The sequence below is a fragment of the Cryptococcus neoformans genome, chromosome 4 (genome assembly GCF_000149385.1).
Source record: "Cryptococcus neoformans var. neoformans B-3501A chromosome 4, whole genome shotgun sequence".
NCBI lineage: Eukaryota > Fungi > Basidiomycota > Tremellomycetes > Tremellales > Cryptococcaceae > Cryptococcus > Cryptococcus deneoformans.
Genome location: NC_009180.1, coordinates 222,834 through 238,915, shown reverse-complemented (window position 1 = coordinate 238,915; position 16,082 = coordinate 222,834). Strand labels below are relative to the sequence as shown.

General features: G+C 45.9%; 4 protein-coding genes across 4 annotated transcripts in view; 1 reads left to right on the top strand and 3 right to left on the bottom strand.

The window, feature by feature from the left end:
- Positions 1-643, top strand: part of CNBD0650 (hypothetical protein) — a gene marked incomplete at both ends in the record, with an annotated part of 1,997 nt that extends 1,354 nt beyond the window's left edge. The window contains 3 exons of the mRNA XM_770923.1: positions 1-45; positions 98-244; positions 308-643. The exon at positions 1-45 is cut by the window's left edge and continues 300 nt beyond it. Of these exons, the coding sequence (XP_776016.1) occupies positions 1-45; positions 98-244; positions 308-643 (528 nt within the window). The remainder of the gene's footprint in view (positions 46-97; positions 245-307) is intronic.
- A 127-nt stretch (positions 644-770) lies between these two features.
- CNBD0640 (hypothetical protein) lies at positions 771-3,431 on the bottom strand (the record flags this gene model as incomplete). The annotated part of the gene is made up of 8 exons (XM_770922.1): positions 771-1,166; positions 1,217-1,635; positions 1,690-1,843; positions 1,896-2,576; positions 2,642-2,788; positions 2,841-3,027; positions 3,084-3,269; positions 3,340-3,431. 8 exons carry the CDS (start codon positions 3,429-3,431, stop codon positions 771-773), a joined length of 2,262 nt encoding a protein of 753 aa, XP_776015.1.
- Positions 3,432-9,497: 6,066 nt separating this feature from the next.
- Positions 9,498-13,494, bottom strand: CNBD0630 (hypothetical protein; the record flags this gene model as incomplete). Its single annotated transcript, XM_770921.1, has 6 exons — positions 9,498-9,722; positions 9,789-9,979; positions 10,066-10,323; positions 10,373-10,603; positions 10,656-11,810; positions 11,862-13,494. 6 exons carry the CDS (start codon positions 13,492-13,494, stop codon positions 9,498-9,500), a joined length of 3,693 nt encoding a protein of 1,230 aa, XP_776014.1.
- A 1,172-nt stretch (positions 13,495-14,666) lies between these two features.
- On the bottom strand, positions 14,667-16,082 carry CNBD0620 (hypothetical protein; the record flags this gene model as incomplete). The annotated part of the gene is made up of 8 exons (XM_770920.1): positions 14,667-14,870; positions 14,924-14,997; positions 15,061-15,210; positions 15,259-15,457; positions 15,516-15,637; positions 15,690-15,754; positions 15,810-15,871; positions 15,918-16,082. 8 exons carry the CDS (start codon positions 16,080-16,082, stop codon positions 14,667-14,669), a joined length of 1,041 nt encoding a protein of 346 aa, XP_776013.1.

Here is a 16,082-nt window from a genome sequence, read left to right as displayed (position 1 = left end):
TGTGCATGGCAATCCGGTTTGACGTTGGGGTTTGAATTCAACCTTGTAAGCTCTTTATTAAGTATTTCACGGCACGGTTGATTGATCCATAACTCAGGCGAAACCGGGAAAGTCGCACAACGAGATTGTTGTCAAATTTAAAGACAGCGAAGGTGTTATGAGCGCAGGAGTGTGGTGCAAATCGCATGACCTCAGCGGACGCGTTATTCATGAGATCTTTGATGTCGAGCCAGATGGTGGTGAAGTGCGTGGGAACAGTATTTAAAGATTTCACTGATGTAAGCATCTACTAACAAGATGTTTTCAGACTGCGTTCCAAGTGTACATCGGCGCCTACAAATCTCCGACTTGGAACTCTGCGTTCCCGCTGTTGCGCAAGGCTAAGCGATTGGAGCTCATCACGCCATCATCGTTGAAGTTAGAAGAAACAGAAACAAACGTAGAAAAGTGCGATCTTTGCGGAGTATCTGATAGCCCAATGTGGCATAAAGACAACGACGGAACCGTACAATCCGATGCGGCATCCGCTAAAGAACTTCCAAGAGATATGGGAATAGTCCCCAAGACTGCGAAGGATGGACAAGGACGAGAACAACAATTGCGACTGCTCTGCCATTTATGTTGGTTTAAGAACCAAAATTAGCCCCAAGTACATCGTATTTCTTATTGATTGATGAATAGGCGGTAGTAATGCACAAGCACTAACAGATAGCAGATTCAGGGATAGACAATTTGTTACAAAAAAGATGCATCATACGAGACCACTGAAGTTACATCGACAATTCCTCAGTCTCATCGATAAGTTCTTCGACCCACTCCTCAACCCGTGCCTCCTGCCCTTTAACATCGATCTTTGCCTTTGACTTGCCTCTGTTCTCGCGTTCAAAAGCCAGCCTGTCGTTGTTCCTAGTCCTCCAAGCATTCCACTCGCCGATCTCTCTGCGACGCTGGGCGAGCTTCTCGGCACTCCCTCGGTTCTCCTCCGCAGCATCTTCTTCATCAAACTGTCGCGAATATTCTCGAAGTTCCTTTCTGACCTTCTTAATCTGATCCTTACTAAGCAGCGTAGGAGGACGAGGCCGCCAAAGGAACTGCTTGAAACGATCCCGTGATTCGTGCAGAAGTTGTTGACCTTTGAAATCCCAAATAGAAAAGCCAGGCTCAGGCTGTAAAGTATATTAGATTAATAATCCTGACAGCAACAATTATCACTCACGGACTGTCGCCATGTAGATGCAGAAGTCGCAATGTACCGTCCACTAGGATCCCAAGCAATCTCTGTGATGCCGTAATGTTCCCCAGTGCCCAACATAGTTACGTTAGCCCCAAGCTCAGCAGCCTCTCGCCTTTCGTCGATAGTGAAGTCAAGGTCCCAGAATTCGATATCATACTTGCTGGACGATCCTATGGTGGCCAATGCGATATGACGACCCTTGGGTGACCAGACGAGAGTATTGGCCATTTTGCTGTCAAGATGTTTAATTGCGATGAAATCTCCCTTCTTGGAATCAAGCTGATAGAAATCGATGCTGTACTTGGTCGACGCCCCTGAGACCGATGGAAGATTTGTTTCTGCTTGGAGAACGATGGCAAAGCGAGTGCCCGAAGGCTCCCATGCAAATTGCGGAACGTAATCTGGAGACAGAGGTCAGCTGCCTCAATTAACAAGCTCTAACTGGATGAACATGCCTTTAAATTCAAGAACCTCCACAGGGTAATCTTTCTCGCGCATGCGGAAAATTTCTAAATTGCACGAAGTTGCCTTTTTGGATTTGGCCTTTCGAGCATGGCGATCAACCTTTACACAAAGGAAATCACCTTGACTCTGCCAATAGAATTTACACTGGGATAGAGAAAAATCAGCAAGTTGATATCACGCTAATAATGACACGTACTTCAGAGACATTAAACAGGTTCTTTGATCTCAAGATCGTCCGGCTTGGTACAGCCATTATGTTCACTCTAGCGGGCTGATTCTGAGCTTCAGGGGTCCAGAAGGCTAGAACACACTCCTTTCCCTTTCCTTCTTGTCTCGCTATCAAATCCTTCTGGCTCATAGGACACCATTCAAAGTCTTGTACCCCCTCGATTTTGATACTCTTTCTATCCAACAATCCCATAGTGGGCAGTTCATACACTGAAATCCCCGCGCCGACATTGCACTTAGCGATATACGAGTCATCCGCAGACCACTTGAAGGTTGGCCACGACATGCGGGATTGAGTATCATCTACCCCAATTGCAGATTTATCACCAGGGAATGTCCGAAGAACACGTGTCGTCTTGATGTCCCAAATGACATACTGGTTTCCTTCGTCTTCAGGACCGAAAGTGTCTCGCAGAGCTGCATTGGGATGATTCTCATAATTTGGAAGAGGATCTTCTGACCAGGTAACGAGATAATTCTCGCAGGGGGAAAATTGGATAAGCCGAACATTGGGGTGAGTGAATCTGAGCACATTGACGCCAATGGGTCCATCGAGTTTGGGACCGGACCATAGGGCAACGCCAACACGATGAAGCGAAGCCAAGTAGGTTCCCATGGTGGACCACTGTAGGTACAACTCACCCCATTTCTAAATTTAAGCTGTCAACATCATGACAACCAAACTGATGATTAACAGATACAAATCAGACCCACACTGTTCTTCACAGGTTTACCGTCGGGCCCCTTTAATGCCTCGGCGGTTCCATTGCGTCCGTTCCACCAGACAGTAACCTCTGTTTCCCAGAAGGTTACATACTGGTCTCTCCCAGCAATATCCCCAAGCCAATTTCGCAAGTAATCCTGATAAAATGTTAGTCGCTTCCGACAGCATAAGACAGTTACCAAACTTCACCTTCTCAATATACTCCTTTTCTTTCCAGCCCGATGGCAGATCGCCCTCTCCAACAGGCATACTGGCGAAGCGTTGAATGTCTCCAAATCGATTTACGTGCAGCACGTTTTTACCAAAGGATACACCGTCGAGAGTGTGGACGGCATTTTCCGCTTCCTTCACATCGGGGTATGTCAGGAAAACGAAACTATTGGAAAAGAGAAGTCAACATATATAATGAAACAGGAATTGACGATCCGGTACCCTTTGTTAGTACCAGCTGCTGCGTTCCAAGGCATGTCTATACTTTCCTCCTCGATGGGCGCGCCCACTTTGGCGAATGTCTGTCTCAATCGCTCCAACAGTCTCTGCTTCTTACTACCGTCTACGATAGGAATGTTGTCGACGACCAACATCGTCTCAAAGCCCTTCTGGGCGGTCACAGCATACCTAAAATGGTGGTGAATCAGTCAAATCCATGGTCACAAAAGGTCGCAATCATTTGATGGAGATCACGCACTTTTCCTCAATGTCCTTGAAGCCAGTGTCGAGCTCAGCTTCAATCTCACGCTGCTCATCTTCTGAAAAATAGTCTAGGTCGGCGGCGGACATCTTGGAAGCTGGATAGTGAAGCGAAGTAGAAGATGAAAGAGAGATGATCAACGAGGCTCAATACTTTTTAGTTTCAGTTTAAGGACAAAAGATCCCAAATAGTCGGCAGTATGCGGCATTATTACTCGCCAAAATATGTGGCAGACCAAGTTACACTGTTGCTGGCTGGCATGAAAGTCGGTCTTTTTACGAGAATGTACGCCAGCCATTTGTTTGCGTTGATACCCAGTAACAAGATTACATGGTCTGTGATGTTGCTGAAATTTTCTCTTGATCACTTATCTTCCTGAAGAAAGCAAATGATGTGACGGGCAAGAAGGATGGCTCTTGATACTCGTCCTACGGAGAAGAGAATGAGTACGCATCATATTACAATTCTAATTGTCACGCCTTATTAATGAACGACTGTCAATCGTAAGCTCATAATCACTAATAATACATTCCACCCATAAGAGGAATCAAAAACATCCCGTGTAAGTACTACCGTGCCTACCACTCCATCCAGACCATTTCGTCTGGCTTTTCATTCGTCGGAGGGGCCATTGATCATTTCAGTTGGCCGTTTTGTTCGATTTTCCACAGCAGTACTGGTTGCATCTATTATTACTGGTATGGTCCATCTCGTTCGTTGCCAGCGGTTCTGATGAACGAGCCAATTTGTGTGGCATACAGGTTTCATTAACAGGCAGTAGTAGGTAGTGGTGTCATGTCACGTGGCTATCGCCGCTCGACCTCCCAAAAAATAATCTCCGCCCTACCTTTGGGCCTGTTCGGCAACTTCTTGCGCGTTTCAAAAAATTTCTGTGACTTTCAGAAGGGTATGAGTTTTTGCTGTGACCAGTGATTTGACTTTCTCCCGGGACCAAAAATCTGAATCGAACCGTGCGCGTACCTGGTGACTTTGACTGGTGAGTTTGGCCTTTTTTCAAACTCGCCTCAAAATCGAGGTGAGTTTGTCCGGTGATTTTGGGACAAAAGTCATACTCGACGCCGAACAGGACGAAAGCGTCAAAGTCACGGCGGTGATCTCACGTCGTGACTTTTTTGGACGGAATCAAATTTGGCTGGTGACTTTGGCAAAGTCATCACTTTTCGCGGTTGCCGAACAGGCCCTTACCTTCTTTATCCGTACTCATTCTTAACCATTTCCTTTCCTTGTCAGCATGGTTATGGCTATGACCCTTCCTTATTCCGCTTCAGTCCGCGTCCGAGCATACCTCATTATCTACGGCCGCGGCCTTGTTCATCAGTCTTCGAGAGGGCAAGGAGATACACGGAGATAAAGAAATCGTCAACCTTCTACAAGCTTCTTTGCTACAGAGTTCCGACGACGCAGATAGATGTGGAACTGGTTAATGTGAGAACGAGGAGTCAGCAGAGGTTGAGATGTGTATGACTGCCATTTCATAGTTGTAAGTACTCGTCGATCCACTATTGTTGTCCTCTCCTCTCATTACCTTCCGTCCTCCTCACTTATCCGTTGAAGGCTATTGCTGGAAGAGATAGCCCTCTGACAAGTCCGTGAAATTGCAGCTGCATCTGTGTCCTCGAGGAAGCTGGAAAGCACCCTATGCTACTTTAGTTGTGTTCTCGATCGTTCGTCTACAGTTGTACTTGTAGCATTAAGTTTGAAGCTTGGGATGTGATGCTAAAGTGTCACAGGCGTCACGTCTCAGTCAGCGTAGCTGCGCGGCGCTCAACTCGGATGATGTAGGACTCGACAATAGAAAGTAAAGGTATCTAGTCTAGCAGAGCTAGATGGAGGAATTGCCAGGCTGACGAAACAGAATCTGGACTTATGAGGAACGAATAGCCAGGCCTGAAGGAACAGGAGCTGGACTAATGAGCCTCGAGCTTTTTGTATGCCATTGCACTGTGGTGAGGGCACCCGGTAATACTTTGATGATAATTTAAGAGCTTGCCGAAAAACAATAAAGAACTACATATCCTGCCGGAGAACAATAGAACATTTTGAAAGCCTTTGCCGATTAAACAAAAAGACACATTAAACAAAAAGACACTCGGCGCTGATGCCAAAGAAACAATGAAAGAGAGAGGCCTTTTACGCTTTTTGCAGATTCCGCCAAAACCTAAGTTTTCTTTTGTTGTTTCTCCAGCATCAGCGCCGAGTGTCTTTTTGTTTAATCGGCAAAGGCTTTCAAAATGTTCTATTGTTCTCCGGCAGGATATGTAGTTCTTATTGTTCTTCGGCAAGCTCTCAAATTATCATCAAAGTATTACCCGGTGCCCTCACCACAGTGCAATGGCATATAAAAAGCTCGAGGCTTCCCCCTTTTTCTCGCTCATTAGACAGCAACTCAATCCTCACTACCGACCAGCAACCAACCATCGCTACTCCACAACCAGTTACAATAATGGACGCCTTCACTGCCATCTTCACCACCTTCACTTCTGCCGCCACTTCCTCTTCTGAAGCTCCTCGCAACCAGGAGGCCCACCCTGGTGGCATGACCCTTTGTGTCATCGCCTAGACCCAACGTCCCCTCTGCACGCGCGTGTTAGTCGCTATTCTACTTTGCAAAGCATTACGAAGTTGCTCATATTTAATCATAGCTGGTATTCGCATCATATCGCAAGACTAGGTCGAAGCATATCGTCGGACAGATGGTAACGAAGCGTATGGGACTTGTTTAGATGGTATTGACATCATGTATAAATATAAAGTAGTCCATTTAGACAAATAAGAACGAAAGAAACAGTGGTCCAAAAGCATCATATCTACCATCCAGCAGATCAATCCCTCGGTTTCAGGGAGACAAAATATACAAACAGAATCTAACTTATCTTTATATATTAATATTCCCCGTGTCACCTTTGAAAATTTCCTCACTTTTCGCCTTCGTTCTCATCCGTGACCCCCACAACCTCCCATTCAACCGCCACCGTTACGTAGACGAAAATCGTCTCTACATGTCTATACCCTTTTCAGACGTGCATGCATCGAACCATGGACATGAAAAACGTCGCCAAAAAAAATCGTGACCGTGCCTGAAGGCATGGATTTTTTTTTTTCATATGCATGGCGGATATCGCCGCCGCCCCGGTTTCATTAGGGAAGCTCACGATGCGATTTTTTTTCAAAAATCGTCGATTTTTGGCGCTTAATTAACCATCGATTTTCCATCGATTTTTGATCGATTTTTGTTAATAATCCTAATTACAAAAAAATCGATTAAAAAAAAATCGACCTTTTGACATCGATTTTCTATCGATTTTTGCCTGATGTCATGACATGGAACTTCTCGCTTTTTCTGGAGATTTGAACCTCTGGTCATCTCTTTGTAGACGGAGATTTACCTAACTCCGAGGTCCAGAAATCGGTTTGAAATTATTAACGTCACCTGGGCCACTCACAGCTAAATCGCCGATTTTTATAAAAATCGATTAGAAAAAAAATCGCACCGTGAGCTTCCCTATTCGTCGTCGTTCGTGGAATAACCTTCCGTTTCTAGAACTTCCTTTACGTTTCTTCTTCTGTTATACGTATCTTCTCATGCCACGGATTCCTGGACCTTCTACTGCACTATAAACTGCTTTAACTGCCTTTATTCCGCTAAAACGCACCTATCCCGACGACTCCTCTTTCCATCCCCTGTCCCTAAACACCCTGGAGACCCGCCTTCTTCAACTGTACCTCCTCAGTCACACTCATCCAACCGTCACCGTCCTCCAAATCCTCTCCCTGGCGGTGACGTGCCCCCGAGTTTTATGGCCCCTCGAACCAAACAACAAACAGCAATCGCCATAACTTGGCTGCCTGTGACGTATTATGCCCAAAATATCATGTTAGATTTTGGATAGACGAGCATGCGGATGGCGACCGGAAGTGGCAAAGCTCTCCAGCTGCTAACCCTACAATACATGATGTGCCAATGAAGCTGTACAGCTACCTCTGCCTACAGATCCTGAACCTGAACTTTACGAGCTAAGCTTTCGACCAGTAATTCGGAAGGTACGCCTCCCTTCTACCCAGTCCCCTTGATCATACCTCTGTGAAATCACCTAGAATGCAGCCGGCTTCAGAAGCGACCTTCGCAGCTATAACCGCGCTTTGGCTATGCCGTCTATTGGCTTCAAACATCGACATCAATCCGTCTGGGGACTCAAAGGCATTCGATCTGTTACCCATTTGCAGCCGAGTCTTATCATCTCATCAGATTCCTTTTGTCTGCGCCTGGAGACGCCTCTATTTATGCTCAGGTCGGTATGTCCGAACTTAACGAAGATAGCAGAGTCCAGCAACTTAACAGAATTGAAATGCCTTCAACTACTGTGATCGGCCTTAACGAAGATAGCAGAGTCCACCAACTTGACAGAGTTGAAATGCCGTCAACTACTGTGATCGGCAATCCTCAGGCGGATTCAGCAGATGTCGCTGTGTGTAGATTTTTATATCAAATAACTCCTAACAGTTAAGGCAAGACTGCAGCGAGAGCCTCATGTAAGTGCGTTTTACTTCACAGTTGTATAATATAGCTAACGTTTCCGCTGTAGGCAAATCCGCTCACGCCTACTAAACCCGAAACAACATGATCATCGTCGATACAATCTCCCTACAGTGGATGACGTCGCGGCTACCATGCAAGCTCTGAAATAGAACCTAGCAGCGGCCGTGGGACCATACAGGAAACCTATGGAAGTAAAAAATCTCAACGTGTGAGCGAGAAAAGCCGCCACTTTTTACACCTCCATTTCATTCTGATTTATCACCAGCGAGGGAGAATATGGATGGTATTCCTAGATCCCATCTCGCTGAAGGGCGTAACTACCCATCATCAATTATAGAACTCACATCCTCTGCTAACATCGTCATTTCAGGATGAGGCAGGAACGGTACAAAAAGTCCCTATGGAGCAATCCTATGCCTTACGGTCTTATTGAGCGCCCAGGTAGTTCCAATGCGCTCTTGCAATATGGACCTCTTTATTTCGAAAGTTGACAGTAGACACTTACTCAGCTCCAAATCCCAATGAGAATGCCTCCTCCTAGCCTTGATAATACGTCAAACACCGGGCCCGAGTCACAACACATCATTTATTCATCTACGCCATCTATCTCAACAGGTAAACTACCGAAACCCCCTCTCTTAAATTGCGCACTCCTTCAAACTACACAAAGTGACATTCTGATCCATTGTTCGTCATAGCAACAACATATAAATCACATGTACTGTCCAACAAACCACCCAACCTAATGAGAACTACTAGAGGTAACCTCATACCCCTTTGAGTGCTAGGTTTTGTCCCCCATTCCAATGCCGATGGGAATACTTTACAGTAACTGGTTTGGGATGACGATCTATGTGGTGAATTAAGACCCAGCCCAGCGCATCACACGCTTACATACGTAGAACGATGGGGCCAGCGACATGATCATGATCTGAACATTTTCAATACACCACTTCGTGTCTCCGTTGAAAAAGTACAAGTCTTTTGTCTTTTCCCTTTCACGATGGCCAATGGGTTGAATTGTAGGGCCCAGTTTTAAGAAAGATCGATGGTCTCCATGTCACGGCACTGAGCCTGCCGACGCCGTGTAATTTGTGAATACGTCAGACAGCTAATAATTAACTTACCCCTCAGAAAGAGTAGAACCACCTCCAGAGGTGGTTCGATTAATCGCCGAAATCGCGTTTATAATCGCAAAATCGCTGAAATAATCGGGGAAATAATCGCACTTTGAATGCACCCATTTTCTTAATCCATTTTTGTTACAGTTTTGTTATTATACCATTCAGAAGCTGCTGGTGGTGAGAAGAGTTTCGAGAACAAAACTTTCAGCTACAGCCTTTATTACTACTGCTGAAATCACAAGTTTCTGAGCCTGTACCCAGTGTCTGTATATATGCATAAATGTCAATATTAAAATGATCATAGTCCATGATGCACATCGTCAGGTGGGGTCAAAGGCCATAAGGGTGAAAATAACATATTATTCTCCATGGACACGACATATATTTTATCTGATAAAACATCAACCGGGCATCTATAAAATATACAGAAAATGTATGCCCATCATATATCGATCCAACCGAGATCTAGTCTTTCACGATTCTTCTACGACTTGCACTTCCATTGTCTCGGAGGCGATAGCTCCGTTGATGAAATTCGATGCTGCTGTCCGGACTCGCGGACTGCCAATGAACGGATGCTTTAAGAGTTGAGCAGCTGTGGGGCGTTTGGCGTGTTCAATTTCGAAAGTCTTGCGGAGGAACTCATCGGCCTGTACAGAGATATCAGAGGGCGGAGCAGGACGGGCTAATGAGCCAATCTAGAAGGGGTACGTCAGCGAGCTTCAATTTCAAACTGTTGCTCAGAACTCTATGCCCCTACTGACTCGGAAAATGGCCTGCATCTGTGTAAGATCGGCCCATGGATGAGTTCCCGTCAACATCTCAACTACCAAGCAGCCGACACTCCAGATATCTGCCTTCGGTGAATATGAGGTCTGCTTAACAACTTCTGGGGCCATCCAAAAAACTGAACCTTGGAGCGACGGGCGGTTAGTACGGAGGCCAGTGATTAGACCTTGGGTATAGCAAATCAATGGAGTAATCAGTCAGTATAACGCCATTCAGGAGGTCTATTCGAAGTTGTGCTTTGTCAATACTCACTGTTCTCAACTTTTTTGCTGATACCGAAGTCCGATATCTTGATTCCCCCCTTGTTATCTACCAGGATATTGGCGCCTTTGATATCCCTGTGTACAATCCCTCTCATATGCAAGTAATTCAGCCCTGTAAGGATTTGACGTACAAAATTTCGAACTAACGCTTCCTCAAATGCGCCGTAGTTGTTGAGGAGCGCTGCAACTGAGCCGCCTGGAACATACTCAAGAAAAATATTGAGATGATTAGCGTCAACCGAGGAATCTTGATAAAGGAGTCAGCGTCCACATTTTCCACCAAAACGAATTCTTACCTAAATACTGAACAATATTCTCGTGCTGAAGCTCTTTGAGCAACTCAATCTCACGCTCCAGAGCAGAGAGCATACTTCTCTTTCTGTCTTCGTTTTTGGCACTCCCGGCGGATAGCTCTACTTGTTTGACAGCCATAAGTAAACCAGACTGTGCATCCATGCCTAAGTAAACAGATCCGAAAGACCCAGCGCCAATCAGAGCTCCTTTGATCCATTTGATTATTCTCTTGGCTGTAAGCTAAACATTAGTTCAGCTTTGTGATTGCAAGATCTGACAACGCACAACCGGTAGACGTAAAAGCTTTCCCCTGTTCGTTGTCCTCCTCCTCTTCTTCTTCTTCCTCCTCTTCGTCGTCGTCTAATTTGTCTTCTTCTTCGTCTTCTAACTCATGTTGTTGGTCAATATCACTATCTCCTTGGTAACTCTTTCCACTGTCAACAAGCTTGTTGCTATCACTGCAAATCGCACGCAAAACCCCTTTGCTCTCGTCGTCCTGGGGTAACGTATCTCCTTCGATAGACGATGAATCTTCCGTTTCCTCAATGTAGTCTCCTCTTTGTATTGTACTGACCCTCCGGTTCTCAACTTCGGCGGTGATTTCATCAACGGTCAACAAACTAGTGGTGTCGCTGTGATCCCGATTTCGTCGTGTCTGCATCAACATGGACGTATGCGAGCGGGAGGAGCTATCAGAGTCGCGCCTTCGACGCAAAGCTACGGTATGTTTTGGGCGGGATAGATGTACAGGAGTCGAGGATGCAAATGCTTGAAGTGAGTCAGACAGTGTGTCCTGTGAGGGCTCGAAAGGAGGAAGTGAAGGAGGTTGATTATCTCCGGGCTTCGACCAATGATCAGGTGTGCTATCCCCTTCATAAATCCCGCTCTTCTTATATGCGACTGTACCGCCGCTTAAGCGGAGTAGACTATGTCGGGCCTTTTCGACATCGCTCTTTTTTGCCGAGGGAAAATAATCCGTCAGGTGATTCGATATTAGTTCGCTAGGGGGTCGATGCCCAAAGAAGTTGTACATAGATTTTTTCTCGTGAGAATGTACTGATCCGGTGAGACGAAGCCCGTTGCCCTGGGGAGAGGGAAGCGTGTTAATTATTGGTACCCCCAAGCCGGACATCACGCTGATCATACTGGCCCGATTTCGACCCTTGTGTGTCAAAGTGGATAGTCTACTTGAAGAAGAAAAAGCAGATCCTGATGTAGGTTGCGATTTGCCTTGCACAAGACTCAAATGAGGCCCTGTGATGAGGGTTGGAGAAGTAGGAGACATAGAAGGAGGCGGTGTTTCACCAAAGAAATCTTGGATATTTTTCCGTTTTTGCATTCGCTGTTTCTTGCGCAAAAACAATCCTTTGTCTTGGATAGCCGTTCCTTCGCGATGGAATGTACATGTCTTGAGCAGATTAAATTCCGATAAAGGTTTGGCTGCGGTTGCACAATTAAGATACATACATACCAAGTGCGGAAATAACTCACAGCTTTCGTCGGGGGTGCTTTCAGTGTATACTTCCCAACCATCAATTTCCAAGGTTCCGTCACCGTCTTCGTCGCCATATACGTCCGGGCTGCCGTGTATGCCAGTTCCGAATTTCCCAAATTTTTTAAGAGCCCTTTCCAGTATTTCTACTCCGCTTGTCACATGCATTACATTGACAGTACGAATGGTGTCATCTTCTGTGTTTATAAATTTGACGAGCTGCCGACGAAGGTCGGCAAGAGATAATGCCGCGGGGTTCGCATTCACTGCAGAGATATCCGAGGAAGACATAACAGTCAAAGGGACGCTAGCCTTTCCTTTGGGCTTAAAACCATCTGTCACTGGGTCATGGCTCATATCGGACACACCCGCTAACAGGTGTGACTGAGACTCTAATGACTTCATTACAAATGGTTGCTTCAAATCTCCTTGGGAGATCTCTTTGGTATTTGTGACGGTATTTGAGATCCTATAATTTACAGGGCTGTCCTGTTCTGCGATGGCTGGTCCAGAGGGCTGATGTGAAGTAGTATCACCGCGTGCGAGGGGGCATCGGCCCGAAAGCGACGTCTTGTGAGGAGATGCGAATGCGTTCCTGGAGTGCGGGACTTGATGAGATAATGGCAGCCTTTCCTCTCGCTGCAAGTGGCAATCTTCCCGGAGCGTCACATTGTTCATGGTGGACGAAGGCACTTGCCGATCCAACGTCAGATTCAGTGTAGTGAGGCCATCGGTCTGTGACTTGCAGCCTTCAAAATGGCGAGAACTTGGAGATCGTCGCCCGACATTGCGAGATGGTGCTGCGCAAAGGGTCAAGCTATCCGAACGTTTAGTAGGCATAGATTGGGGCTGGCCAGGCGGATTTTGTTGGATGTAGACTTCTATTTTTGAGTTCGTCGTGTGGATGTCATGAGTGTCGATCGTAGCAATGCCCAGGGACGCATGTGATAGCAATCTAGGAGGCATATGGCCCTGAAGATCAAGAGGTGGAGGCCGCAAGGTTATTTGCCGTTTGCCCAAACGGGAGGCTGAACTTGAGCAATCCCATTTATCCAGCAAGACGTTGCTATGTGACGGGAGACTTGGAAGCAACGTTCGTTCGGATGGATAACTACGCTGAGTGAAGGGCGCCCTGATTGATTCATCCGCGACACACCTCCTAAGATCTTTGATACCACCAATAAGCCTTACCCGTTCGCTGATCTTGCCAATACCCATGCTTTTGAGTGCAGTCATATCAAGATCTAACAATATTTTGCCATTGATATCGTTCTTTTGGAATATAGCTAAGTACTGTCCACATTTGTGAATGTTCAGAAAGGTGATGAGCTCTTGAGAACCCCAATTACCGAGGTAAGCTGAAAACGATTCGCCTTTTGGCGACCTTAGAAGCGGGGATGTCGAGGGCCGGACATATTTGAGGCCATGGTGAGCGGTTGAAGAAGACAATGAGGACCCCTTGGTGATTTTACTGGCGCAATTAGGAGAAGTGGCGTACAGGGGAGAACGAGCAGCTAACTGATGTGGCTGATTTGGGGTAGGCGAACTTGGTGCAACGTCGTTGGAAGCAGTTGGCGAGACAGAAGATGAGTGAGTATGATGCAGCCTGAAGGCTGGTGTAAAGCTGCTCATTAAGAGTGTTGTGCGAAATCTGATTTGAGTGATATATACGTAATAGTCGTCAAGTCTGCAACCCAATGAACATATAAGTTACAAACTTTCAGCAACAGTACACCGATTGATGATAGATGACATCGGGATAGGATGGGCCGTGGCCCTTTCCGCCCGGCCGTGCTTACATTCATGCAGAGTGTGAGACTGAACGACTTACAAGTCACAGCTTTAAGCCATCACAAACCGATAGCTAGATGGCCTAACTGATGCACGCAGAACGGGGGCGCTAGGAGACCTGATGAGAATGTTTGAGTATGATAATATGGTACGCAACAGTAGTCAATTATTTGTATATGTGAGTGTTAAATCTGAAAGTGACTGCGGTGCACCCCTGTATAGTTATAATTAAGTATGCTACTAAAAAATGTAAAAATGGTTCCGTAAATATGGCTAAGAAGCGTGCTCATTATGGGATTAGTTTTACTAATCGTCGATTAGATGATGTTTTTATTACTCTTGCATGAAGTAGAATCCAATGCATAGAGTACCACCCCTGGATAATAGTACTGGCTTGGGGCTACATGTACATATAATTATCGTCAAGGTCGAAGGTCATGCATATGGACCTTGTAGTATATGGCCTTTTACTATGGAGGATAGATGATAATTATATGTACATGTAGCCCCAAGCCAGCACTATTATCCAGTGATGGTACTCTATGCATTGGATTCTACTTCATGCAAGAGTAATAAAAACATCATCTAATCGACGATTAGTAAAACTAATCCCATAATGAGCACGCTTCTTAGCCATATTTACGGAACCATTTTTACATTTTTTAGTAGCATACTTAATTATAACTATACAGGGGTCAGCTGATGTATAGTTTGTCAACTCTCTAGACAGTACGCGAACGTTCACTCGCACCGCACAGAAGAAGAGGGAACATGGCACTCACTGGAGGCGGTCTATCGTCCTCCTCCAATTTAGTATATGATGCAGAAAAGCTAGTTGCACACATTCATGGCAAGATCACCTAAGGTAGTATCGAAACTGCGGGTAATGAAAAATCAAGGTATTACGATTGCAGTCGGGAGGTCAAGAGCCTCGCCACATGACGGACAATGTTAAAACGCAGGAATGCATACAGACGTTGCTTCCGTTGGCCTCATCCCGTGCTCTTTCAAGTCTAGACCTTGACATTGTCAATCTCTTTAACTAACTGAGGCACGGACTCAAAGAGATCCGCGACAAGTCCCACATCAGCTACTTGGAAGATAGGAGCATCCGGATCCTTGTTGATCGCGATGATCATCTTTGATTCTTTCATGCCTGCCAGATGTTGGATTGCGCCAGAAATACCAATCGCAACATATAGCTCAGGGGCAACGACCTGAAAACAATTAAGAAAACGATGTACCAACTTCATGGGAAACGGTACTTCACCTTGCCTGTTTGACCAACTTGAAGAGAGTTATCGGCATATCCTGCATCTACCGCAGCCCTCGATGCCCCAACCGCTGATGGGTGACAAACCGCGTTAGTTGAAACAGACTCGGAGGACAGAATTTAAAGAAACGCACCAGCGCCAAGTGAATCAGCAAGAGGGTCCAAAATTGTGTCAAAGCTTTCTTTAGATTTGAGTGCACGACCACCGGATACGACTCTAGCAGCCGATGCTAGATCAGGGCGAGAAGATACGGTCAATTCTTCGGAAACAAATTGAGTAGGAGCTGGTGTGATATAAGTGGAAGAAATATGGATATTCAACATTAACCCACTGTCAACGGTTATAATATCAACATCCTCAACGGCCGCAGATCCGTTTGCAACAGCTGCTTTGTCAAACGCTGTAGATCGCACAGTCACAACTTTGACAGAATCTTTGGGGGACGATTTTATGGTCAGAACCGCATTACCAGCATAAATTGGTCGAGTGAAAGTGTCGCCTGATGATTCAAGGGCAATAATATCGGCAATCTTCCGTGGTAATGGGAGTTCAGTTAAAAAATGCGTTGTGTGTTCTAGGACGACCCACCAAAGACGTGTCTAGCAATCCAGCCAATCTGGGAAAGATGTTTTTTCCAACAGCCGTGTGCGCTGCGAAAATGTGGGAGACATCCTTCGCTGATGCAATAGAGGCAAGTAAGGACGCTAGGGCTAAGAAGTCGGTGTAAATGACGTGCATCGCATCCATGTAACGGGCACTTACGTTCAGCGAGAGAGTGCGAGTAAGTGTCTGATGTCGCCAAGTAAATTTTGGATAGGTCTTTGATCCTACAATTATCCCGCTCAATGAGCGTAACTCATTATGAAATTTGTATCACTGTACTCTTTAGTCCTATCAAGGACATTTTCAATTTCGGACTTGGTGCCTACAAGAAGGCCATGTGTCTGCGAAATGCCCAGTGAGTACAAAACCGTCTCTTTAAAGACTCACGTCATTGCCTAATGTCTTAGCAGCAGTCACAGCACTGAGTGAAGCTTCATTGAGCTTCCCAGCTTTATGCTCGAGGAAGACGAGGGACGAGACAAGCCTGCTGTTCGTTGATGCGAGTCGAGGGGTGAAAGATCGGGAAGCTCTTAGGGCTGATCTGTAAAGCAT